At 42.9% G+C, this 27,845-nt stretch overlaps 1 protein-coding gene across 1 annotated transcript in view; it reads left to right on the top strand.

Moving 5' to 3' along the window:
* Positions 1-2,541: 2,541 nt before the first annotated feature.
* Positions 2,542-27,845, top strand: part of PYGL (glycogen phosphorylase L) — a 44,056-nt gene continuing 18,752 nt past the window's right edge. The window contains exons 1-7 of the mRNA XM_027065699.2: positions 2,542-2,993; positions 7,885-7,986; positions 10,682-10,760; positions 14,190-14,293; positions 22,260-22,391; positions 25,948-26,059; positions 26,527-26,609. Coding sequence (XP_026921500.1) covers positions 2,751-2,993; positions 7,885-7,986; positions 10,682-10,760; positions 14,190-14,293; positions 22,260-22,391; positions 25,948-26,059; positions 26,527-26,609 — 855 coding nt within the window. The 5' untranslated portion in view covers positions 2,542-2,750. The remainder of the gene's footprint in view (positions 2,994-7,884; positions 7,987-10,681; positions 10,761-14,189; positions 14,294-22,259; positions 22,392-25,947; positions 26,060-26,526; positions 26,610-27,845) is intronic.

The following is a 27,845-nucleotide window of genomic DNA, read 5'->3' as shown; positions in this document are numbered from 1 at the left end:
TTCGGTCAGCTGTGCTGTCTACAGATTCTAAGGGAATTCAACAGTATAATAAGTCTGGGCTCTCAGTCATCTTACTAAATATTTAAAACAGCAGAGCCTAGGTAGTAGCCTTGGTTGACAGACTCATACATTAAATATACTGAGTGGAATGTACTTAAATAAGCTCAGTGAACATGAACCTCAGCTCACCTTTATCCTGCCCATCCCCAGAGTGCAAGTGACCTGTTGCAGGGTCACTTTGGACTTCTGACATATCCCTGGATTTCATAACTGATTAGAAGTAGGTCAAAAGGCCAGAGAACAGTACTAAGCAAACCACGTGGATGGGGTAAGTAGGTCAGCTGAAGGGCAGTCAGAATTCAGGTGTATAAAATAGATCTCAAACCCTGTTTCAGAAGAGGGAAAACAACATGCAAAGAACTGAAAACCCCTTCAGCCCCTTACTCAAGTGGTCTTGAGTAAGTTGCTTACTTTCCCTAAGCCTCGGTTTCCTCATCTGTAAAATGGGAAGAAGGCTACAACTTGCCCACAGAGCAGGTGAAAGGATTAAATGAGGGAATGCACATTAAGCACCTCGCCAGAGCCCTCAGGAAACGCCGGCTGCAGTTTTGATGAATCCGAAAGTGGAATGTCAACACAATCGGCTCCACTTAGAAACATACTGACTGTTAATCTATGTCTATCTAAAATCTTTCTGTGGTGGCCCCCAGAATGGGCCTCAGAGACCTCCCACTGTAGAAAACATCACTGAGCAAGGGCCCCAGGCCGCCTGGACAGCCTCTCTGTGCTCTTACAGGGGCCATGCCTCTGGGGCATGCTCCCACCGATGACTCAGAGAGCATAGGGCCACCTCTGACAGTTGACTTTGGCCCCAGAACAGCCCTGTGGCCTTGCTGGTTCTTCCTAGGACTTCAGGGCAGCCTGGGATGTCCTTTCTCATTCTTCCCTCCCTCTTTCCTTCAGTGGTACAGAGTGGGGGGAGGTGGTCAAACTAGCCTCACAGTCTGATACTCTCCCAGGCTAACTTGGCTCCTTCTACATATTCTCTCCCACAGGCATTTGCCCTGATAAAATCTTTGCACGTTTAATCATGTCTTAGCATCTGCTTCTCTGAAGACATGGATTAACTCACTTTCCTAACGTTCATTTCCGACAATGGGTAACTTATACTTGTCCTGTGAGGTCCGGACAGTTTGTTCAGGTATTCACAAGTGCCATTTCATCATAGCACCCGCGGGGGACCGGTAGTTGAGCAGCAGGAATAGCACAAGTCATTGTTGGCAATTCTGGCAATGGACTGTTTCTGATAGAGTCTGATAGATTAACACCACCCTTTGTTGAAGAAGCAAAAGCGTCTGATGACATCCTAAAACAGCACGTGTTTGCCTTTTCCAAGGCTTACACACACACACACACACACACACACACACACACACACACACAAATAGCACCCAAGCTGGAGGCAAACAGTGTGCAAAGATCAGCCTGTACTACAGATTAACACAGACTGCTTTGTGGGCAACTTGTTAACATGGCAACTGGCTCAGTGAGTTATCCCTTCACTTTCCACACATAGACCCTTTTCTTTTCTCCCTACTGCACCCCACCTTCCTTTAAAAGGTAATTCAGAGGTGCCTGGGTGGCTCAGTCGATGAAGCTTCCGACTTCAGCTCAGGTCGCGATCTCCAGGTTCCTGAGTTTCAGCCGTGCCTCAGGCTCTGTGCTGACAGCTCAGAGCCTGGAGCCTGCTTTGGATTCTGTGTCTCCCCCTCTCTCTCTCTAAAATAAAAAATTAAATAAAAAATTAAAAACTAAAAGGTAATTCAAACAAGAGGCCTAACGTAAGAGCTCCTGCCGCCTCATCAGCCCAAAGGGCCAACGCAGGACTTTCTGATTCTTACTAAGTTGTCTCTACAGATGAGCAGTAGGGGGCTTTTGCCAGGGCAAACGAGGGTCTGAGGAGTCAAGAAATCCGAATCCTTGAGTCCTTTTAGCTGAAAGCAAAAGAAGCACCCTGGGATTTCCTTCTGAAGTCTGGGATCCAAGGTGGGGCAATGCCACGGACTGACAAGTGGGACGGGACAGCTGAAGTAAAGGCATGCTGATCCCTTCAGATGCTTATTGGTGGCACCCCTTCCAGGTGAGAAATAACGACACAGCAGGTAAACTTCTGTAAAACAAAAGTTTGCCGACAACGTGCTTTCAGACGTCCTCCTAAAGCCGAGCATCTCCAGTGGGTTGACAGGACACCTGCCGTCCTCCCGGATTCCCACATTCGGAAACGAGCCGCCGAGTGGCTACGTGACCCGCCGGAGGTCCCGCCCTGGACCGCCCAGAGGGCTCAGCCCAGCCCCGGCCCCGGCCCCGGCCCCACCCCGCCCCGGTCCCGCCCCCGCCCCCGGTCCCGCCCCCGCCCCCGGCCCCGGCCCCGCCCCCACCCCGCCCCAGCCCGGCAGGGCTGGTGCGCACACTCCGGCCGGCAGGGGTCCCGCGCGCGCCCCGCCCCCGACGCCCCCGACGCCCCCGACGCCCCCGACGCGGCGGCCGCGGAGTCCTGGGCGGGCCAGGTCCTCCCTCCGCCCCGCGGCCGGCGGGCCGGACCCGGGGAGGCGCCGCGCCCAGGGGCGGACCCCAAACTTTCCTCAGACTCAAAAGCGGCGGCGCGCGGCGCGGAGCCCGCTCCACCCGTCCTGCCCCGGCGCCAGGCCGCTAGTCCCGCTAGCTGCTCAGCCCCCGCCGCCGCCGCCGCCATGGCCAAGCCCCTGACGGACCAGGAGAAGCGGCGGCAGATCAGCATCCGCGGCATCGTGGGCGTGGAGAACGTGGCCGAGCTGAAGAAAGGCTTCAACCGGCACCTGCACTTCACGCTGGTCAAGGACCGCAACGTGGCCACCCCCCGCGACTACTTCTTCGCGCTGGCGCACACGGTGCGCGACCACCTGGTGGGGCGCTGGATCCGCACGCAGCAGTACTACTACGAGAAGTGCCCCAAGGTACCGGCCCGGCGGGAGGAGCCCCCGGAGTGACCCTCTTCACCCCGTTCTTGCCCCCGTCCCCCGCGGGGAAGTGCCCCCCGAAGTCTGGGCTTGACGTGTTCGGGAGGCAGGGGACGGCACTGCGCCGCTCCACCAGAGCCCCACCCGGGTGCGGCGGCGCCGCGCACCAGCCCCACCCGAGCCGCCGCGCCCGTGAGCTCCGGCGACCGCCCAGTGGGCGACCGCCCAGGTTACCCTCGCTGCCCGCTTATTTCACTAACTTTTTTGGAACGTCTCTGCTCATCTGCGTTTAATAGGAGGTCTCGGGCGCCTCCTGCCTGCACGCCGGGCACAGTTCTAGGCCAGGCGGCCCCGAACAAAATGGACAAAAGCGCTGCCTTGGCTAAGTTTAATGTTTAGAGAGGGGAGACAAATTGGCCGTGAAAGGGGAATGTGAACTGGGAGAGTGGGGGGGCGTGGAGAGGAGGCAGAAAAGAGGAGATGAAGGATGGTGCCTCACTGCCCCTAGAGGCTTTGGAGGGGCTAGATTGGGGGATGCGTGGATGACCCGGGCTTCTCCTCCCGTCTGAGGTGGAGAGGGAGGGGCAAGGGTGCCGCCCCCGCAGTCAGAGCTCTGCGGGCTGGCTCCCAGCAGTTCCCACCAGTGAGTGGGGTGTGGAGCTCCTGCACTTCCTTGTTTTCCTGCGGGCTGGAGGCAGAGGGCCAGGACGTGCTCTGGCCTCTGAGACCTACCGAGGAGCTGCTGGTGTTCACAGACTACCCCTGTCCACTGCGCGGGGGCTGGAATGCAAGGGTCCTTAGGGAGGTTTCGGGCGCACAGAGGGACAACCTATGCCAACCTGGCCAACCTAGGAAGGTGGGGTGGCAAGGTTGGAAGGAACCTGGCAGGGAGAGGTGTTGTGTTGTGCATAACGAGGTGGGTGTGAGTAAGGATTGGAAGAGGAAACTGGAAAGACTGGCTGGAGGCATCTTGGAAAGGGTGAAAGTGGAATATACCCAGGAGGCAGTGGGAAATGCATATAAACATTTATTAGGACTATTTTCAATATGTAAAAGCATGAAAAGAAACAATACTCCAAAGAACCAATGAGCAAAAGAAATTCTCATAGTAAGAAACTGCAACTGTAACAAAGCTTTCAAATGCTTCTGTGCCCCAGAAGCCTAGGCCTGTGCCCAAAGGTGGCAACTGCTAAAATATAATCTTAGAAAGCACTTTGTGTATTCTTCTATTTATTGTATCTTTTTATTTGCATAGAAGGGACTGCAGCTTGGGACTTCCCATTAAAAATACTTTTATAAGTTTTTAAGCCTGGAGAGTGAGACAATGAGCCATATTTTAGAACCTCACCCCCACCCCACACACACCCCTCCATAGCCTTTAGCACCATAGAATACACTGACCTTGTATGTTTCTCCGCCAGTGGCCTTATCTGGTACTTTATTGTTCTTCTGTCCTCTGGCTAGTTTCTTCACTGGCCCTGAGTGCAGGTATAAACTGGGTATTCTGAGAATGATACACTGGGGATACAACAGCAAGCAAGATTCATTCCGCACATGTTAATAAACTGTCTCCTCAGGGGTTCCTGGGTGGTTCGGTTGAGCATCTGACTCTTGATTTTGGCTCAGGTCATGATCCCAGAGTTGTGGGATCAAGCTCCTTGTCAGGCTCCGTGCTGAGCGTGGAACCTGCTTAAGATTCATCCTCTCTCCCTGTTCCTCTCTCCCTCCCTCCCTTCCTTTGCCCTTCTACCCAATCATGCTCACGCTCTCTCTCTAAAATAAAATGAACAAAAATAATAAAGTATCTCCTTTGTGACAGTTGTTCCCCTAAACAGGAGATCCCTGGCCTCATTAGAGCAGAGAATGAAGCCAGTAAATGTGTCCAAGCTTCCCTCCCGTCTCCCCTGCTCTCTGGGAACCATGCAGATGAATCCCAAATCTGGACCTCTAGCCTGAGTTCCTTTTCAGACTCCATTCCTACATTTCTGAGTGCTCAGTGCACATACATACTTAAATCTCTTCCTATTTCCTCAAACTCAAATCATCACCCCCCCCCCCCGCCCCCACCCAATCCTGACCAATCTTATGTTTCTAATTTAATAGCATTGCCCTCCTGGCAGTCACCCAGACACAACGCTGTAGTCTCACCTTTGATCTCCTCCTAGATTCTTCATTCAACAAGTTGCCAAATTCTGCTGATTCCCGTGGGTCCTCTTGAAATTACCCACTCCCCTGCATTCTCCCTTTTCTGAGCTTGAGGCCAAGGCTCCTGGTGTATGAAGTAGACTTCTGAGCGGTTACCTTGCTTTCCACTGAGTGGTAAAGCTGGCAGTGTGTGGCTGAATGTGGCTAGCCACTGTGTTTTGTTTGGCCAGCGAGACACCTGTAAGCGGTTAAATTTTCAGTGCCTTCGAGCAGGACACACACACCCCAGTTCTTGGCCCAGGACTCCTCATTGTTTCATGTGACTTCCATTACACATTTATTTTCCCTGCCTGGCTCCTGGAGGCATCTAGGTATGCATTCCCATCTCCCTCTGGGCACTGTAGTCCAATTAAGCTTCCTAAAGGAACACATGTTGCCATTTGTTCGGATATCATGGCCCCCACTGCCTGTCACAGTCATGCATTTAAGGTCCTTCTCAGTCCAGATGAACCTGTCCCTCCTATCCTATCTCCCATTATTCTCCTGGACCTACCTTGCTCTCCCACCAAACCAATCTTCTGTCCCTGTCCCTGCCCTGTACTCCCCACTTCTGGGCCTCTGCCCACAGTGCACCTGTCACGTGCGATTGCCCTTCCCTCCACGTGTCTCCATGCTCAACTCTTACCTGTCCTGCAAGTCAGTTGTGTTGCCACCTGTTCATATGTCTTCCCAGAAGTACCCGGGTCCTCTGATTGATGCTAGAAATAAAAATAATATTATTTTTAAAATATTAGTTCCTGTGTCTTTTTATAACCCTTTTGAAAATGTCCACTTTATGTAATATATACATAAAATGTCAGTAACAGCAGTGCATGTACACAGTTTTTAAGGTGTGTTGGAGATGTTCAAATATTTTACTACCAGGAGTATGTTTTAAGTGTTCAGAGACCACTGACTCAGGTTGGAGAGAGTTCAATTTTTCAAGGTCTCGTATATCCCCAAATAGGAGATGAGGTTTCCTCCCTGCCAAAAATTATTTATGAGAAAACAGGAAATCACTTTAAATTCATGTGCTTGTAAAGTCTGTCATATAATGAGGTGCTTTTTCAATTACTTTAAGCAACAACATTTTTTTAGGAAGACCTTGAAATGTCTTAAAATGTCCTAAGTCCGTGCTAATTTGGAATCATTAAAAGGGAAGCAAAGAAAGTGAACACATGTAGTCATCTGCAGGTGTGACCTCACAATTGCAAACAGGCTTTTTATACATCACTAAAATGTGAAAAGCAATAATACATTGTGGTTTTATTGAAATAATGAATGTACAGGGAAGAATGGGGAAAACTACACTGACGTTGTGCAAATGATACGTGTGGCTTAAGGCGTTCTTTCCTGTGCTATAATAGCCTCATGGACATCCGTGGGGGTGAGTGACACCATGCACCTCTTTGGTGTGTGTCTGCCTCAGGAAAGATACCTTTTCCCAACTCACACAGAGGCATCTAATAAGCTAATAACAGCTTTATAGATATTCAGACAACTGGGATAAAAATAATGATGATATACTCCGGAAGATCGCATTATACTACCCACGAAGATATGGATATTGACTATCCGTGGGAACACTTAAAAGCCAATTGTTTCATTAAATGAAAGTGGCAAAAAGTGAAATTTCTAAGTTGAAATTTTCATATAGTATTTTATTCTAAATATGTGTGTAACTAATGAGTTAAATATTATAATAAAAATCTGTTATGTTGAAGTATATTCTTTTTATGTTTTCAGGTTGACCAAATACTTTCTTTCTGCTTCTTCCTATCTGGAAATGAAAGAATCCCTAAAATTTGAAGTGACTTTATAGTGATGCATTTATAGATGTTTGTTGTTTTGCGTTTGGCCAAAAAGAAAAGGGGAACTGATATGGAAAGTAAGGCATCGTAAAAGGGGATGATGAAGTTATTCACTGATCTTCCTCTCTTTTTTTAATTAGTAAATTGCGCTTGTACTTTGAAAGGTTTCAGGCAACTCTGACCTTTGCACCTTTCACATTCAACTCAAGTAGTATTTACCTGGCTTTCTGTCAAAGGCCAACGGTTTCTAAGTCGCTAGAGAAATTCCCCACCTCATCAAGAACAAACCCCAATACCTGAGGTAATCTTTTGTTATTGCCAGATCATAGCCTTTCAAGAATAATTGTATCCTAAAATAATTAATCGCAGTATTACTTGCAGTAGTCAAAGTGGCTATAGTCTAGCCTTTGGGTGTATCTTGAAGGAGTTAATCTTTACGTTTCTTGGATGAGTCGAGATGATCACAGTCAACCCCACCTGACTCTCATCCTATAAGTATTTTACAAGTGATTGATGAGCTGTGGCAGTCTGACTTCTGTCCAAAACATAGCTTAATTGATGAGGTTTATGAACAGGAAGGAAACACACACACACACACACACACACACACACACACACACACAAAACACTGAATCTGATTAGTTGGATGAGTTTGCTTTTTTTCTCCCTAGGCATAGAAACTACTTTGCCAAAAATAGGGTATAAAATGGTTTTTCTCAAAGCCAGTTGTCAGTTATGCTTTTATTTAGCGCTTCATACCTCTATAAGAGTCTCATTTGAATTTGTATTAAAGTAGTCTTGTCTGTTTGTTTCTTATTGGTGACCTTTTGTGCTTTTATGTTGACAAGTAAGGTTAGCCTTCTAGCATTAACATGACCTCTCTTTGTTTTCAGAGAGTTTATTACCTCTCTTTGGAATTTTATATGGGCCGAACATTACAGAACACCATGATCAACCTTGGTCTGCAAAATGCTTGTGATGAGGCCATTTACCAGGTACATTGTCTCCATATATCTTTGCTTCTCTCCCCTTAAATTTCAAGTTCAGTTCAGGAAACTTGGGAGCATAGCACCAAAAAAAAAAAAAAAAAGTGAAAAGTTGTTTCTTTATCTGTGGCTATTACAATTAGAAACATAAACTAGTGGAGATCTCTGGTTTAAGAGAAACAAAGAGAACTGGTTTTGCCTCATGAGAATTTTCTTTTGCAATCAGTTTTTGACACATTACAAATTACATGTTAAGAATCAGCATCTGAACAAACCTTTTAAAAGTACCTGAGCCCCTGCTATCAGAATCACAAGTTTTACTTTGGGCTCCTATCTACTTTTTTTTTTTTTAAAGAATTTATTTTTGAGTAATCTCTACACCACTGTGGGGCTCAAACACACAACCCCGAGATCAAGCGTCACACACAGGCTCCACCAACTGAGCCCTCCGTGTCTACTTTTAAAAATGATCAAAGTTTGCCTATTATTCATACATCAAGGCAACATGTATAAATAATAGGTTTTTAAAATTGCATTGACATACTTGCTTTATTGCTTAATGAGATGTAAAATACACTTCCTCCTTAAATGAAGAGCTTGAGGTCTGAAACTCAATATGCTAATTTGTTTTCATGAATGTATTTAACTGTTTCTCCCCAGAGCCTCAGGGATCTCCACGCTAAAAAACAAAGTTTTTAATCCTTTTCATGTGATTGAAAGGAGAAATGTGTATTTGCAAAGACACATTCTAAATGAGAGATTGTTCTACCCACTCCTTTTCCTTAGCATGGGATTGTCTCATGTGGCCAGCTGCTGTCACTAAGGACTGTTTTCCTTCACGTGGGAGAGGTATTTTCTATGAAAGAATCATTGCAGCTCCCCTCTGTTTCCCTTTCTTTGTGTCCCCTCATAGCAGGTGAAAATAATATACCTCCCCGCCCTCGCATAAACAGGTGGGTAAAGTAACCCCTGTCAAGCTACTCAAGGTTTACAGCCTACTTTAGATTTACATTTTGAGAATTGAAAACATCCTGAATGTTGACGTTAGCACCGAAAGGTTTTTTCCAAAGTGGCCTCTCCTTTATTCCACTGTTATTTGTTCACAGCTACTCAAGTCACATATTTGTGGGGTATTACCTGAGTTGCTTAACCATTGTGTTGTTGGCTTGCACAAGGACCCCAGTAAACTCTAGTCACCAGGGAGCAAATTTGAAAACCTCTTCAACAGTAAACAGACAAAGCCATTCTTGAATTCTGAGAAGATTTAGTCATTGACACTGGTGTGAGAAAGCCACTTTTGGGATAAAGGTGGGGATCCAAGTAGGTGGCTCCGTGAAAACCTGGGCATCAACCTCAAGCATGCTTTTAATTTTTATGGATGTTTGTAAATATGTTTAAGTATGTTTCCATTTTAAATAATACTGGATTTTGTGGATTGCATCACTTTCAGCTAAGAATACAGTCCTTTTCACAACAAACCAGTATTAGCCAAGCATGGGCTAGGTTACTATCTAGTCAACATAGAAGAGGTCATTTAATTTATCTCGCTGTCAGTTTCTTCGTTGCAAGACAAACGGTCCAGAGTCATCTCCAGGGCTGCACAATTCTGACACGAGTCCATGCTGATGACAGTGGCCTCTGGCTGTGCACACCAAATGCTCTGGGTCAGGGAGCTGGTTGGGAACCAGTTCCATCTATCACCAGCGTCACAGAGGCTCATTGGCCTCCCATAGTCCCTTACGCACCACAGAAAGAAGTAGAGGATTTTAGCCCTTACCAGTTGGCCCACAGGGCTGTTTCCCTGACTGCTATCTGACCCCAGGTCTCCTGAGCAGTGACTCAGTAACTGGTTTTGGGTTAACAACCATTGACCCTACTGAGTAAATATGTTCTGGTCATGAAAAGATGAACTTTAGTTCATCCCAGAAGGTCTGACCTCATACTTTTTGATAGTTTTCAAAGTCCTTCAGCCCAGTTAGTATCAGAGTGGCACTGGACCATTCCTGAGGTTTTACCTCTTAGCACACACAAAAGAATAATTTTAAAAATGAGGGGTAGCTAACATTTATTGAGAAATATCTGTTCAGGGTAATTCTACATGCTTTGTATACTCTCCTTTAATTCATGGCAGCCCTAAATGAGGCAGATACTATTATCCTCATTTTTTACTTTTTAAAATGTTTATTTATTTATTGCATGAGAGAGAGAGAATGCATCTGCATGAGGGGCGAGGGGCAGAGAGAGAGGGAGAGAGAGAATCCCAAGCAGGCCCCACACTCAGTGCAGAGCCCAACGTGGAGCTTGATCTCATGCACAACAAGATCATGACCTGAGCCAAAATCAAGAGTCAGACACTTAACTGACTGAGCCACCCGGGGGCCCTGTCCTCGTTTTTTAAATAAGAGAAGTATAAGGAGAGTTACTTTGCCCAGAGTCAGGTAACTAAGAAGTAACAGAGCCAGTAATGGACATTTGGAGCCTCCCCTCCTCCCCGAGCTGCTGCCGTGCCGTCTTGTGTGGTATGCATCTGCGGTCGCCACCATCTGCAGTGGGCATCTGATGCCAGAATACTCTGTGAGGGTGCCCACAGAATGGAGTACGCAGATGACCCAGGTGCCTGACCCAGAGCTTTAGGAAATGACTATGCTTTCTGAAATGGCCTGCATTTGTATCTGCATCCAGTGTGTTTTCCTTTCATCACTAGCTTGGATTGGATATGGAAGAGCTAGAAGAAATTGAAGAAGATGCCGGGCTTGGCAATGGTGGTCTTGGGAGGCTTGCTGGTAAGTGACGTGGTGAGTGTGCTCTGTTGTCTGGACAGTCAGTGGCTTCTCAGATGCTGCGTACCTTAGACCATGCTTACAGGAACCAGAAAGGCTCTGTAGGAGGAGTGCAAGGTGTGAGCTGGTTATAGATGGATTTGTTTTTGAGTTTGCACTATGGTTTGATCAGTTCTACACAAATAGTAGAGAAGGGAACTTGAACAAAAGAGACATTGCTTAAACCCCTTGGAGACATTGCTTAAAACCCCAAAGTTAACCAGCTCCTTCCTGTGCACTGAAGAGTTTCCACAGTGGCCCCTTTACTTCACAGTTATTTGTCCATAGCTGCTCGAATCCCATACTTGTGATAGGTATGACCTCAGTTGTTTAACCATTGTGTTGTTGTCTTATGCACTTGACAGTTCGCTTTTTGACTGACTAGTAGGCAGTGATACACTTGTTATATTTTTGGTATGATTTAGTTCATTAATATCTTTTTTTTTTTGTTTGGACGCAATTTGAGTGCTTTATCCAGGAAATGCTTTTTCAACGAATGTAAAAGAAAACATTTAAAAAAATACTAACTCCATTAAATTAAAGATATGCTTCCTTATGACCAAGCAATTCAACTTTCTGATATTTACTCTAAAGATATGCTCAAACAGGTACACAAGGAGGCATGTGAAAAAATTATTACAGTATTGTTTATTAAGGCAAAATATTAGAAATAACCAAATGTCCATTGATATAAGAGTAAGTATTAGAACATGTACATTGCAGTAAAAAAAAAAAAACACGCAGTAAAAATATTACAGTAAAAAAATAAAAACAGTAAAATTGATCTGTATATACTTCTCTGGGTAGACCTCTCAGGGGGAAGGAAAAAAACCCCAAGTGACATTAAAAGTAACACAGTGTGATACTATTTATGTTTTTTAAAAATTAAATATTTTCTGGGGCACCTGAGTGGCTTAGTTGGTTAAGCTCCTGACTCTTTTTTTTTTTTTAATTTTTTTTTTTTAACGTTTATTTATTTTTGAGACAGAGAGGCAGAGCATGAACAGGGGAGGGGCAGAGAGAGAGGGAGACACAGAATCTGAAACAGGCTCCAGGCTCCGAGCTGTCAGCACAGAGCCCGACGCGGGGCTTGAACTCACGGACCGTGAGATCATGACCTGAGCCGAAGTCGGACGCTTAACCGACCAAGCCACCCAGGCGCCCCTCCTGACTCTTGATTTCAGCTCAGGTCATCTGATCTTAACGGTTCTTGAGTTCAAGCCCCTTATCTGGCTCTGTGTTGACAGTACAGACACTGCTTGGGGTTCTCTCTCTTTCTCAAAAATAAATAAACATTAAAAAAATAAATATTTTCTGTAAGTATATGTATAAATTCATAGGGAAAAAAATCTGGAGTTTGAAATATTCCCTCTGATCTTTCCTAGAGAAGAGTGCAAAATAGAGGGTACTAATGCCATCTGTAATGTTTCAATGTTTTTTTACAATGAGGTTGTATTGTGAAATTTATTTTTTTATTTTTTTAATGTTTATTTATATTTGCAAGAGAAAGAGAGTCAAGGAGGATCAGAGAGAGAGAGAGAGAGAGAGAGAGAGAGAGAGAGGGAATCCCAAGCAGGCTCTACGCTGTCAGCGCAGAGCCTGACGCAGGGCTTGATCTCATGAACCATGTGATCATGACCTGAGCCAAAATCGAGAGTCGGATGCTTAACTGACTGAGCCACCCAGGCGCTACGTATTTTTTTATTTTAATTCTAGTATAATTAACATACAATGTACATGTGAAATTTAAATTGAGTAATAAAAATGTACCATCATACATGTGTGTATCAGATTGTGCTCTATGAAAAATAATCTATTTCTTCTTTTTCAGAAATGATTTTACTCTTAATTTTACACACACTTTCAAATTATGGGAAATCCATTTGTGTGTATTTTGTAGCATTTAATCCTCACTACATTAGTTGCAGTGTTCGTTAATACTGCTATTAGTATTAGAGATACTTACTACCTTATAAAGTCAACCATTGGACAATTTAGTAGGCTTTCCATGGGGCTATAGGAAGACCAGCAGAACCAGTGGCATATTCATCTAAGAATGACAACCAGCCTGCCTTTCATGTAAAGCCCCAGGCCTATTTGTTGGCTGAGTTAACCCCACTCTGTGCCTGACATTAATGACCTTGCTCCTGATAAGGAGATAAGGTCAAAGAATGAAGTGGTGAATGAGGCTTGAGTAATTCTCATTAGATAGCCTCATTTTTACCTGACTGAAAAGGTTGGGACCCCATTCTGGTCAAGCTCTAAGAATAATTTGAGAGTGACCCAGGAAAAGACAAGTGGCCACAGCTCTGAGAGAGCAGAAACTGGGGGAGAGTCAGGCTACATGAACATAGGGACTAGAAGACCACTGTGATGTTACAGTAACTTGAAGGCGTTGGCTGTTGGCTTTTGTGGATTCTCCATTTTAGGGCCCCACCATGACCCTAACTCAGTCCATTTCTGTTTGATCTACAAATGTACTTTTCAAAAGGTTTTAGATCCTATTGTACATTTCTTCATTCTCTGTATATTTCTCAGTTCAAATTCCTGAGAGGGACAATCAGATTAGTGTAACCCCCCAGGTTGCTCCTGGCCACAACATAGATCCCTACTCAGTGTTTTGATTGGCTGCTTTGGATCGGAGGTTCTGTCATTAATGTTCTTAGCCACAAGTAACAGAAAATCTAGCAAAAATTTGTTCAACCAACAAGGACAGGTGTTGTCAGTAAACAAGGACTCCGGGAGTTGGGCCGTCCCAAGATTAGTTCAACAGCATGATTCTGTCAGATCTTTGTGGTTCTTTTGGCTTTCCTCTCATGGAAAAAAAAAAAAAAAATGGCAGGGGCAAAGAAATCTTTCACTGCATCTTGCAGATTTCCTAGCACCTCTCATTAGATTGTAGGTCATTGTGTGCCCATGATTGGCTTAGAAGCTTAGACCAAAGCAAGATTCATTTCCTGGCCCAGCTTCCCTGAAGCATATGGCCACCTGAGATCTGAACAACATTGGAATTCCACTAGCCAGAAAGAGAGGCTACCACAGATGTCCAGCTAGTTGTTTAGATGGTAACATGTAAATTATACTCTCCTGGGGCCATCTTTTCAAGTAGGGGCCGTAGAGACAGCTTCCCTTAGAAAGGGTAGTGTGAGTGACAGACACAATAATGGATATATCTAAGGCAGGCCATCTTCTTTATCTGTTCTCAAAAAAAATGCCAACAATTTTAAAATGTTATTTTTAAAAAATTGAATACCCACTGCACAGCTGTCTCTGTGCTTTAAAATACAAATGTGTTTTAGAGAAAATGTCTTTTGGCTGCCGTGTTTTTTAAAGAAAGATGAAATTTGGACTAACCTTGATGACTCTGTTTTTTGCCTGTGTTCTCTAATTTAGCCTGCTTCTTGGATTCCATGGCAACCTTGGGACTTGCAGCCTATGGATATGGCATCCGATACGAATATGGAATCTTTAATCAGAAGATCCGAGATGGATGGCAGGTATGTGAGCCATCTTTCAAAATTTTGTTATTAAAAATACTTCTCCTTCATAGTATTCTGGGCGATTTATAATGTACAGACAATTAATTTAAAGCTTTTAGTAAAGCAATTACCTGGCATTTAATTGACATCACTGAAAACTATCAGTCTTCCCCCTTTGAGATGTGAGTTCCCTAAGAGCAGAGAGCTACCAATATCATTCAGCACCAGATCCATAAGCACCTCACATAGTACCTGACTCATGAGAATACTCTGAAAATATTTATCATTGACACCTGAATGTGGACCACCTACAACGTACGATGTCTATTCTCTGCAGCATGCAAGATGGAGGAATACATTTTTTGACTTATGATCTTCCCCTGTAATTCTTGATGGTAGGAAGCATGTTCCCATTTTATAGGTGAGGAAACAGACTTTTTGTAATGTTTATTTATTTTGAGAGAGAGCGAGGTGGGGGGGAGCGGGGGGGTGGTGAGGCAGGGTGGGAGCAGAGAGAGAGAGAGAGAGAGAGAGAGAGAATCCCAAGCAGGCTCCTCATTGTCAGCACAGAGCCCCACACAGGATTCCAACTCACAAACCATGAGATCATGACCTGAGCCAAAATCAAGAGTCAGGTGCTTAACCGACTCAGCCACCCAGTTGCCCCGAGAAAACTGAGACTCTTAAGTAGTGTTACCTCAGATCACACTGCTGGCAAGCATGGGTCTGTATCCCCAGATTTTCTCTACACTCAGTCTTGCCCTCCTTAATATGTTTATCATATAAGATAGATGAGTTCATTGTTCTAATTTTTTATAAGATGCAAGCAGGCAATTTTATAACTATTAAATCAAATAAATCTGGCACATATTTAATACATGTAATTATAGTGCTCCACAGACATGTGCACAAATAGTCCATACAAATGACTCTCATTTGATTTTTATATAACTAAACTGGATTCTTGGGTGCTAGTTTCTTTTATCTTTGGTAATTCTTTGAGCCTGCAATCAGCCCTGGTGTGGACAGTCTTTCTGATGCTAAGTGTGATTTAGGCTTTCTCTCTCCCTTTTTCCCCTACACGCACATCATTGACAAAAAGATGCTGAATTTCACTAAATTCAAAAAGCCCACATTCTCAGAGCCCCTCCCATACTTCCATGAGTTAGTCTGAGGATGGAGTGCTCAGAGTTGGATGGGGGGACCTCGGCTGGAGCTAATCCCAGGGGAGAGGAAGGATGAGAATAAGCTTAGTGTCAGCGCCATTCTCTCTCCCTCCCTCAGTATTTTGACACTCTGAGCCAAGGAAGAAGGAACTAAAAGGTTTGCATGTGAGGAGAGAATGCACCAAGGAAAAAGTCTCAGAAGGAGACTATTGGGAACATATTGAAAGACACATATTGAAAGACACACTTCCAAATTTTGTTAAGGACCAGTGTATCTTAGCTGTCCCTAAATAATTTTTTTTAATGTTTTATTTATTTGAGAGAGAGAGAGAGAGAGAGACGGAGCACAAGCAGGATACACAGAATCTGAAGCAAGCTCCAGGCTCTGAGCTGTCAGTACAGAGCCCAATGAGGGGCTCAAACTCAAAAACCATGAGATCATGACCTGAGCCAAAGTCGGTCGCTCACCCGACTGAGCTACCCAGGCGCCCCTTAGCTATCCCTAAAGGAATTAGGAGGCAGCATTGTGTAGAAAAAAAAAAAAAAACATTAAGGCCATAACTGAGATCTAATTTCTAATCTGAGCCTAATTGCTACTCATTACACTTATGACTTGTGTTGCTTTGATTAGGTTCCCTGACCTCTCTGATCCTCAGTTTTCTCACCTATAAAATGGAGATACCAGCTTCATGAAACTATTATGAAGATATCTACAATGTCTGGCACACAAATAGGCACTCAAAAAAGTGATAATTTTGCCTAAGAAAAAGAGGATAATTTAACAAATGGTGGTATTGTATAATATTAATATAGTTATTAATATATTTTGATTAATTTTAATAAAATGGGAGATTATTTATGTTAGTTGAAAAAAGGAGGTGTGGAATCATATGGATTTTCAAAAGAAGCCAAAAAGATAAAGAAAAAATACTAGGAAAAAATACATCAAAGCTTCAACAGTGATTATCTCTGGGAGATACGATTACAGGTCACTTTTAGTATCCTACATTCGCTTTTCAATATGACTCATTTCACAAGACGTGTGTATTTTATAATCATAAAAGTTAGAAAACAAAATAACAGGCTCCCTTCCACAGTGAAGTAATCTAGAGTTACACTGTGAGAAGCCTAGGTTAACAGGCATTTCTAGCGTGACCAACATTTTGATACAGCCCGACCAAGCAATACATCGTATCCAGTCTCAGTCTTGGAAAGTATGTGTGGCATGCATTATACCTCAGAATAAGGATTTCCTTTCTTGCCTCTTTACTGTTCTGTGAACAATTTAAGAGAAACTCAGCACATCAGTCTCAAACATTTTTTTTTCAAGTGCCTTTTCCCCAGGATTTTATGTAAGTCCAGTGCTCATCCCAAAAGATGCCCTCTTCAATGTACCTTTGCTGTTTTTAAATGGCCTTTATTCTAGGACACTTTCCCTTTCTCTCCTATCAGATCCAGGAAGCTTATATTTCTAGTGTTCATGAGAAAGAGACACTACATGACTTTTGCAAGTCTCCAAAGCTGACCTTGCTAGCCATCATCACTACTCTCACTATGACTTGAAACTGAGTCAGAAAAACTCATAATTATATTTACCATATCCATTGTTTACTGTGATGGGATTTTAAAGGGCAAACACAAAATACATCGTACCATTAAAAAAGAGGCTATTTCTATTAAAAAAAAAAAAAGTATCTTCCAGGAAAGCCTATCTTTTGAAGGTATGGGCATGCCCCCACACACATCAGCTACATCATTGCTCCTGCAGTGGAGAAAGCTGAAGAAAATGGCACACACTGGGAAGATTTTTAAAGGTTAATGAACTTCTAGTTTTTGAAGTCTCTTCAAGGAACATTTGCAGTACTAAAGTGTTCATTGTGAATACCCTAAAGAAAATAATTTGATTTATTGATTTATTTTTATTTTAGAAAGAAAAAGAAAGTACAAGAGCAGGGGAGAGGAGGTGAGGGAGAGAGAGAGACAGATGGAGAAAGAAATCTTCAGCAGGCTCCATGCTCAGTGTGGAGACCCTAGAGGGACTGTCCCACAACTCTGGGATCATGACCTGAGCCAAAATCAAGAGTCAGACATGCTCAACCACCCGAGCCACCCAGAAACCCCAGGAAAGTAATTTTATTGCCAAAATTCTTGACTTACCTTAAACTCTAATGGGGACCATTGAAACTTTATCAGTAATAGTCTTGAATGAAAATAATTGGCCCCTGGGAGGAAGGAGGGAAAGACAATTGGAACAGCCTCACATTAAAGTTTAACAGTCCCATACCAAAGCTCAGAGTAGAAAGGTGCTCACAGTAGGTATCTCAGAGTTGAATCAACCCTTCTCTCTCTCGCACAATTCACATTGCCCAGCAAGATTCTAGTTACCACTGTTGAATTTGTGGTGCCCCCATAAACAGTTTTCAATTTATTGTACCATCAGAAAACAAAGTTTGTTGGCTCACTAGTTCTTCATGTCCCATGTGTCCTAGTCGACGGGGAAAGCCTTTCTTACAATTCGGTCACTAACAGAGCTCCCTGAGCTGACCTCTGCTCCCATGCTGGCTGGAACACAGAAGCCATTGCGTCATTCCTCTAGGAAGATGCCAAGTCGAGGCTGTGCCCCCTCCTCACCACCCCACCCCCTGACAGGAGCACCACTCCTTCCTCCACAGACCCACACTTTCTTTGTCTCCGCTCCCTTTGATCCCGCGTGTTCAGATCCAGCAGCCCACTTGGATGTAAATGAAAGCTCTTCTATCTTGCCCCTGCCCTTCACATGACTCAGCATGTCGGTGCGTTCAGGGGTCACTGGCTACATGGAAATCTAAATTTACAGACCAGTTTGTTGATTCATTGGAAGAAAGCAAGGTAGAGGTTTATCACCATTCTGCAGCTTCTGAGGGTTTAGTGGGGGTGGTGGCCACAGTTCCCCTTTTCTCCTCTGATCTGTTCAGACCAGCCTGTGCTTATGAAATGTTGGCCAATTTACCTTAAAAACAAGATTTGTGAAATTGAGGGAATAATTAACCGGTTCCTTACCAAATCAGGAAGAGGTTCGAGACAAAGAACAGCAAGCTAGGAGTTCTGTCTTCCTACATAACTTGTTAACCCAGTGGAGTTGAAATCAGCCATTATTCAGGGAAAAGTTAAAAAGACCAACATTTGATGGCATTACAAGTAATCTGCTGACTGGTGCCTTGTCACCTCATATTCTCTCAAAAGAGCAAATGCAGCCTCTGACTTGCTCAGCAGTGGGCCAGTGGTGACGAGCCCAGAGTTCATCTCTTGCGAGAGCATTTCACGCTGCTTGAGGGCAAAACGATATGATCCTGCTGCATTTCTCAGCAGAAGATACATTGTCAGCTCTCCTATACACAGATTTTTGAGGAAAGCTGTTTCTGCCTCATTGTCCCATTTTGTTTAATGCCTTCAGGTGGGTTTTACAACCGTCTCCAGTGCTGAAATGAGGTTTCTTCCTGTTACAGGAAGCAGTGTTCACACTGACCAGTGTTTGAAAACCCCCAACCTGCCCTTGCCTAAATGCAGCATAAAGTGTTTTGTAAGTCAGGATGTTTTGATCCTTTGTGGATATATTCATTTATTTGTGTAGCATTTCTAGCTATCAACACAAGCTACTGGACTCTAACTTAACCAGCTTATCAGCTGCTAAAATTCAACTGTTTCCTTGTTAAATTTTTACTTCATTTTTTGATATTCTCTTCTGACTAGAATAAGCGGAAGTCTAAATTCTGAGTTGCAGTTACTGACTTTGTATCACCACATAGCTCCTGGTTGCACCATGGAGCCCCAGGACACATGTTAAAAATGCAGAATTTCAGGGGCGCCTGGGTGGCTCATTCGGTTCAGTGTCCGACATCAGCTCAGGTCATGATCTCGAGGTCCATGAGTTCGAGCCCGGGGGAGCTGACAGCTCAGAGCCTGGAGCCTGCTTCAGATTCTGTTCTCCCTCTCTCTCTGCCCCTCCCCCACTCATGCTCTGTTTCCCTCTCTGTCAAAAATAAATAAACATTAAAAACATTTTTTTTTAATGCAGAATTTCAGGGGCATCTGGGTGGCTCAGCCAGTTGAGCATCTGACTTTGGCTCAGGTCATGATCACAGTTCGTGGGTTCAAGCCCTGCATCGTGCTGTGTGCCGACAGCTCAGAGCCTGGAGCCTGCTTCGGATTCTGTGTCTCTCTCTCTCTGCCCCTCCCCTGCTTGTGTTCTGTTTCTCTCTCTCTCTCTCTCTCTCTCTCTCTCTCTCTCTCTCAAATATAAATAAACATTAAAAGTTTTAAAAAAAATTTAAGTGCAGAGTTTTATTTATTTTTTTTTTATTTTTTTAAATGTTTATTTTTGAGACACAGAAAGACAGAGCATGAACAGGAGAGGGTCAGAGAGAGAGGGAGACACAGAATCTGAAACAGGTTCCAGGCTCTGAGCTGTCAGCACAGAGCCTGACATGGGGCTCGAACTCACAGACCGCGAGATCATGACCTGAGCTGAAGTTGGACGCTTAACCGACTAAGCCACCCAGGCACCCCTTAAGTGCAGAATTTTAGACCTCCTCCCAGACTGACTGAGAATCTGCATTTTAACAAGGTTTGATTAGCTGATTAGCTCAGACCTAGCTCCAGCCTTCCCTAGGCTTCACCCTACATGTGGTGCATCTTGCCTCTAGCGTCTCTCTCACGCCCAGATCTACTACCTGCAGATGTTGTTTCTGAGTCCCCTTTTGATTCACCATTATGCACGTACTTAGTATTAATGGGTAGCTTACTGGCTTTCTTGATATAAAGTCATAGTCAGTGTTTGAATAAATGAATGTATATTTTCTTGTCTATCTGTTGACATCAGTGTTTTGCCTAATACCTGAAAAGATACTGTATTTCTTTTTCTCTACAGTGTGCCTGGGGTAGGCATTGAACTTGTATTTAGGTGAGAGTCATGAAACATCCAGCAGTCTGTCATAATTCATAAGCAAAATCTTCTTAAAATAAAGCTATATATTCTAAGAGGGGAAGGTGAGGAATCAAGTAGGTAAAATATCAATATTTGGGGTAATCTCTTTGACGAGTACTTTACACTAAAATCCCTTACCCCTTCCTTTCTTGTGAAAACACAACTAAATTTTTTAATATATATATAGTATTTTAAAGGTTTCACTAATGATATCTTTACTTTAAAAACACATCCCGGGGTGCCTGGGTGGCGCAGTCGATTAGGCGTCCGACTTCAGCCAGGTCACGATCTCGCGGTCCGGGAGTTCGAGCCCTGCGTCAGGCTCTGGGCTGATGGCTCAGAGCCTGGAGCCTGTTTCCGATTCTGTGTCTCCCTCTCTCTCTGCCCCTCCCCCGTTCATGCTCTGTCTCTCTCTGTCCCAAAGATAAATAAACGTTGAAAAAAAAAAAATTAAAAAAAAAATACCTCCCCCCTCTCCAATGTGTTTTTTCTTGTTTGGGCATGTGTGTTGCAAACCAAAATTAATTTGATGTGCATACATACATGTCCATACATGATTTAAAATCATACAAATTATGATTTTAAAATTTTTTATAAAAAATGTGTTGTTATAAATTAACATAAACACATGGGAAATGTTGAAATTGTCAAAAAATTCTTTACGTATTAGTAGATGTTATTTTCAAAATGAACCATAATTAATAGTTCATTATCAGATCATAATTATGAAAGGATTAAATTAAACAAAGACTACAGAATGTAATAGTGTCTTATACCTACATTGAAATAAGCTTTCTTAAGAGAATTTCTATTAGTAGTATTGTTTTTTTATTTTATTAATTGTATTTATTTTTGAGATCACGAGCAAGTGGTGGGGGGGAGGGGGGGCAGAGAGCGAGAAGGAATCCCAAGCGGCCTCCTCAATGTCAGTGCAGAGCCCAGTGTGAGGCGTGAACTCACGAACCGTGAGATCATGACCTGAACCTAAATCAAGAGTCAGATGCTTAACCAACTGAGCCACCCAGGCTCATACTACTCTATGAGTAGTATTTCTTAACTGATTCTGGGTATTCTAGGCAAAACAATCTTGACAGAAACCATCATCTAGGACCCATCAGGTCCAGGTATCCAGTTATAAACATTCCTGGATGGCCTCCCTCTATCCCTCAAGCTGGACAATTGTATTTACAGATATTAAGACACAGGCTCTGGAACCTGCAGACCTAAGGTCAAATCTCAGCTGTACCATTTACCATCTGTGTGACAGATGTTATAATTTTCTCCTCTTTAAAAAAGGAAACATAGGGGTGCCTGGGTGGCTCGTTCGGTTGGACATCTGACTCAGGTCATGATCTCTCTGTGGGTTTGAGTCCCGCATTTGGGCTGTGCTGACAGCTCAGAGCCTGCAGGTGCTTCAGATTCTGTGTCTCCCTCTCTCTCTGCCCCTCCCCTGCTCATGCTCTGTCTCTGTCTCTGTCTCTTAAAAATAAATAAATATAAAAATAAAAAAGGAAACATCATAGTTCCATCCTATAGAGTTATGCTATGAGGATTAAATGTTATGTATTAACAAGTATTATTGTTGTTAATTTAGGTAATACATTATTGTAATGTATTACCTAAATTATTGTCATACATTAACAAAGGTGAATTGAGTTTGACAGTTCTTTCTTACGAAAAGTATTCTTGCATTGATTTAGTCAAAGATGTTTTTGATTTGATATAATTGAAGGTCCACATCTCCTGAAAAATAAATTATTTTTCAATTTTTTTAATGTTTACTATTAAACATTAAATAAATGCCACCCAGGCATCCCTTCTGAAAAATAAATTCTAAGCCATGTCCTTTTTGCAGGTAGAAGAGGCAGATGATTGGCTCAGGCATGGAAACCCCTGGGAGAAAGCCCGTCCTGAATTCATGCTGCCTGTGCACTTCTATGGAAAAGTAGAGCACACCAAGACTGGCACCAAATGGATCGACACCCAGGTATCCAGAGTGTCCTCATGCTGAATATTTTGTACTATATAGCACAGTGGATACATAGCATAAAGTATAATATGTATATGATACTGATATAGTACATTGTGTTTTGAATAATTGAAGAGTATATTTTTACAAATAAATCCATTACTTCTCTTATTGAACCCACTCATTTTGGAAACAAGGGAGCTGAGACCAAGAGAGAAGTGATTTCCTCAAGATCAAGTAACTTATCAGGGTCATTTTGCAATCAGCTTCATCAGAGATTAATTGATTCTGTAATCCTAGCATGCCTAGCTCTCCAGTTTTATAAAAAGTTTTTGATGCCAAGACTAAATAAATGTAAATGTCATTCCTCACCTCATTGCCATACATTTACTTGCTACTTCTCAGGGGTAAATATTTTAAAACTAAAGTATTTATTAGGGGTGCCCGGGTGTCTCACTCGGTTAAAGCATCCGACTTCAGCTCCGGTCATGATCTCATGGTTTGTGGGTTCAAGCCCCATGTCAAGCTCTATGCTGACAGCTCAGAGCCTGGAGCCTGCTTTGAATTCTCTGTCTCTCTCTCTCTCTGCCCCTCCCCTGCTCACACCCTGTCTCTTTCTCTCTCTCTCAAAATTAAATAAAACATTTAAAAAAAATTTTTTTAAACTAAAGTATTTAGAGGAATGCCAACATTTATATGTTAAGAAAAATAATACAAAATTTTACAAATTGTTATTTTGTGCAAAATCACTTCTAGAAAAATAATGCTAGTGTCGATCCAAGCATACTTAATTCATGGATGGATATGGAGCATTACCATGTTGCTGACCAGTTCACTTCTCAGCACCCCCAGTGATGGTTTGTGCTTTGCTGTCTTCTTACATCCTGATAAATAACCCCTATTACGGGACTGCATTGTCTAATCTTTGGAGGCTCCATTTGAGATATTTGCTTAATAAATATGGTCTCAGGCTGGGAACGATGTGTCACTAGCCATTCTTTAAAAGCTTAAAGGAAACAGTAAAGACCAAGTAGATATTTTTATTTAGCAAAACTGTGAATGAAGTTCAGTATTGTAATGCTAAATTCAGATGGTTTGTGGATTATTCTCCATGAATAAAAGCTTTATTTTATTTTAGAAGAACCAACACCCATTTTATAGTTGACTTTTTAAACTGATAATTTATTCTGCTAATCCATGTAGAGCTATTTGCAGTTCAAAAAAATAAGACTATTTAAAAATGATTTTTCTATCTGAGGATGAATTTCTTCAACATATGAAATAGATTAGAAACTAAAATAGGTCATTATAGTATAATGGTATAAGGGATAAACTAATACTATAATTTCAAGATAAGTTTCTCTTTTTCTAAATTTAGTTGAACAATAGAATACAATCTAAATTGCAGTTGGTTACACATGTGATCAGGAGAGCTGCAAACAAATCAATCATTAATATGCCCAAAGAATTCACACGCGTATTTGGTATTCAACTAGCAAGTATTTGGTATATGTTTTGGTGTCTAAAAACTTCCAGTGACTTCCGACCTGTTCAAATGTATGTAGTTAACACAATCAATCCTGAAGCATTCTGTTTATACCAGGTCCCACTGTTGAGCTACCTTGTATTTACAGAGCACCTCTAAGCATTTTCATAATATATCCAGACATTCAATTAGAAAGAATATATTTTTCTGTGCCCACAAAGGCAAGGTTATGGGGCAGGTGTAATATAAGGTGAGTTGGCCCAAACTTTGCAGCACTTTATGGATTTATGGAAGCCATCACCCAAATCAGTCCCAGGTCTGTAGCTGGTGAGGTCAGAGAGCATGAGGACAGGCGTGGTATACACATGCTGTGGGCAGCTTCTAGGAAACTGAGCAATCCATTTCACATGTGTGTCAGCACTGGTCCTCTGGGAAGCAGACGCCAGAGAGAATTAGAAGTACAAGTGACATATTGGGGCAATTGCTAATAGTGACAGAGAGGAGGGGGCAGTTGGAGGAGGTGTGGCACCTGTGAAGAGAAAAGGGAAGAGAAGGAGGATCCTCGGGAAGAGCTCAGGTGGCTGTGTATTTTAGAGCAAGCAGCCAGGCTGGTGGGGCCTGAGATTAAAGATTGCTCTTGAGCCAAGTCCTAGCTCTCAAGCTCCGACATGATGGAAGCATCCCTAGGAAAGCACGGCCTCAGCGGCTCAAGCTCCCAGGTGGCAAGTTCTGCCTAAAGTTCTCTGAAGGGATATCTGAGTGTAGTTCCACAGCTGCCTCAATTACACTTCAAGGATCAGAGGACAAATCCTGTTTCAACCCAGATGCATGCGCATTCTGTAAACAACTTTTCCTGATGGATCACAATGTACTTTAAAAATCTCCAGAGATCTGTCTTTCCTGGTAAAAGGTATTTAAAGGAGGGTGATTTATTACTTCGAGGTCCTGGTATTCATGGAAGCATGATTGAATATATGTGATTGATACAGACTATATGGCTTCTTTCACTCATAACTCACATTAAAGAGCTTTGTGTTTCGGTTTCACCCCTACCATTGACTGTGACTGTGGGCAAGTCACTTCTCTCTCAGCCTCATTCCTGTCATGTCCAAAAAGAGTGTGTTGCACTAAGTGATCTCTAGCACCTTCAGTCCAGTCAGTCTGTCATTGCCTTTCTTTTTTTGTTTTAATATGAAATTAATTGTCAAATTAGTTTCCATACAACACCCAGTGCTCATCCCAACAGGTGCCCTCCTCAATGCCCATCACCCACTTTTCCCTCCCACCCCCCATCAACCCTCAGTTTATTCTGTTTTTAAGAGTCTCTTATGGTTTGCCTCCCTCCCTCTCTGTCATTGCCTTTCCTTGGAGCTTGACTGATGAGTCAGAATAGAAATGAGTCTTTTCCCACATAAATTTTAATTCATGTGAAACACAGTTACCTTCCTGTTCTTCTCAGTCTCAATGACTGCCACAAAGACTGAGCTACCAATTTTCCAAAGCTCACCTCTTAATACCCATCTCAGCTGATCATCAGCTGATTGGTCTCATTGCCAAAATAACTCTTCTTCATGCAACTTTGAAAAATCTAGCATAGTATTTTAAACGTCATCTATAATCTAGCTGCGTATGTTTCTGTTCTGTTAATTTTCACCATATTTGAAATAAGACTATTGAATTACCTACACTAAAATTGCCCTATTCCTGTTTTTAGTGAATACAGATTCACTTTGTCACTTTGCACATCATATTTTATTATTTTTAGAACAATGGCTTATTCTGAAACATGAAAGATCTGCATCCCCATCAAGGCAAGGGACACAAAGGGAAGGCACCATTGGCATGATACGGGGGACCATCAGTCTAGATGGTTCCAGCCACCCAGATTGCTCCAGTGGGAGGAAGCTCCACATGGTCCCTAATAACTTACCCTCCAGTCCTAGGACCCCCATCTTGGTTTAGGCCCCTCACAGTCTGAGTTGGTGATGGAGCCAGGAACAGAATCCCAGTTGCTAACTTCCATCCCATTGTTCAGCCAACGTCCCTACACATGGGAAACTGAGCAGCTGCTTTGGTTTAATCCCACAGGTGGTCCTGGCCCTGCCATATGACACACCGGTGCCCGGCTATATGAACAACACCGTCAACACCATGCGCCTCTGGTCTGCTCGGGCGCCAAATGACTTTAACCTCAGAGACTGTGAGTACAGACTGGGCTCTCATGTCTGTGTGTGTATGTGTAATATTTTGATCACAGAAGCAACCAAATCAGCACCAACTCTAAAAGATGGCGCAAAACAAAGATATTGGGGAGTGGGGCATAAATGGCTTCTGTATATGTGTGTGTATGCCTGTGTAGTCTTTCTGATTAATAGTATCAAATTGAGCTTGAGAGAACAGTCTTGACTTTCTGATAGAACTCGTAAGTGGCTGAGCAGCCATTTTATGGAGCACATGCAAGGACATTTTTAAAGCAGTCCTTCTGTCTGGCCCTCTTAGACTCTCATGCAAATCACAGCAGGGAGATCTATGGAATTCCTTTTGAACTTTCAGGAATTGTAGAATCCCTACATCCACATGGCACGCAGCAAGCATCACGTGAGGTCAAGGAGCTTTGATAGCAGTGGCCGGCTTATCTGTTTATTCATTTTTCTAACCTTCCCCCAGTTAACGTTGGAGACTACATTCAGGCTGTGCTGGACCGAAATCTGGCCGAGAACATCTCCCGCGTCCTCTATCCCAATGATAATGTGAGTGGTCAAGCTTGCTTTCCCAGTAGAAACAGAAGCAGCTTATTTCAAAAGTACCCCTTTATAGCCCGTAAAGCACATCTTCAATACTGATTTTTTTTCTTCAGTGCACAGTAATCTCTGTCACCTCCTGAACTGCTAGATTTCCCTTCCCGTCCCCGCCAAGTAAGGAAAACAAATTTGTACATTTCATGAAATCAGAATTGGTATTTTGCCCTTGACTAGTAACCTCATGACCAGTTGGGAGGTTATGTATGTGCATTTCAAAACCAAGCCTGGATATAAAAGATGAAGGGAGCACTGGTGAAATACTGCTTCAGTTCCAAACAGAAGTTTCTTCCACAGGGTCAGGAGACTCTGGAAGTTTCCTGCCTGACCTCTTCCCCTTGCTGACAGGCTCGTCCCAGCCTTCTGCCCTCAGGCAAGGTGGGGTCTGGACCTGGGAGCAGACCCAGAAGCAAACATTTGTTTTTTATGCCACTTATTTATCCCTTGAAACTTTTTTTTATAGGTGATTATTCCTAATTTTACACTAAAAATAGCTAAAATTAAAAAAAAAATCTTTTTTAAAAAACTTGGAACTGGATCACAAAAGACCACTATGGATTCTCAGTTGATTTAAATATACTTAGCTCTACCTTATATACGGGTGAAATTGTTTTCTTGAAGCTGTAATGATTACTCTTTTATAATAAGTCTCAGGAACAACCAAATTAGTACTGTGCTCTGAAAAGTGGCACGAAAGAAGGATTGGAAGACTGGGATATAAATGGTGCTTAAGACCGGGTATCCACTTGGTGTTGCACTATAGTCTCTACAGAGGATTAAGTTTGCCGTAATATTTTCAGAAACTTTATGGTATAGTTTTTCCTTTGAGAGAAACATTGTGACTTCAGTGCATGTCAGAAAAATCTCTGACCCAAAAGCAAAAAATGGTCTTGTTTTGTGGTCAGTTAATATAAGAATACTTCCAAGTACTACCTAGCTAAACCCAGCCTCCCGAATTATTTAACTGGAAGGGGCTTAAAATGCATCCTCCAGCTTCAGTAGGGGCCAAACCTAACTTTTCTTGGAAGTAATTATCTCTAGCAGTTCACAGAGTATACTAAGTTAGCATGGGATGCAAAGTTAACTAAATTCATTGAGTAAAAGGTAGTTCTCGGGGTCATGCCTGTTTTTAAGTACAAGTTAATAAATCATTTTTGTACTGTAATTACAAGAGCAAACTCATTCTCT

Source organism: Acinonyx jubatus, chromosome B3, assembly GCF_027475565.1.
Source record: "Acinonyx jubatus isolate Ajub_Pintada_27869175 chromosome B3, VMU_Ajub_asm_v1.0, whole genome shotgun sequence".
NCBI classification, from domain to species: Eukaryota; Metazoa; Chordata; class Mammalia; order Carnivora; family Felidae; genus Acinonyx; species Acinonyx jubatus.
This window is presented reverse-complemented; position numbering and strand designations above follow the sequence as displayed.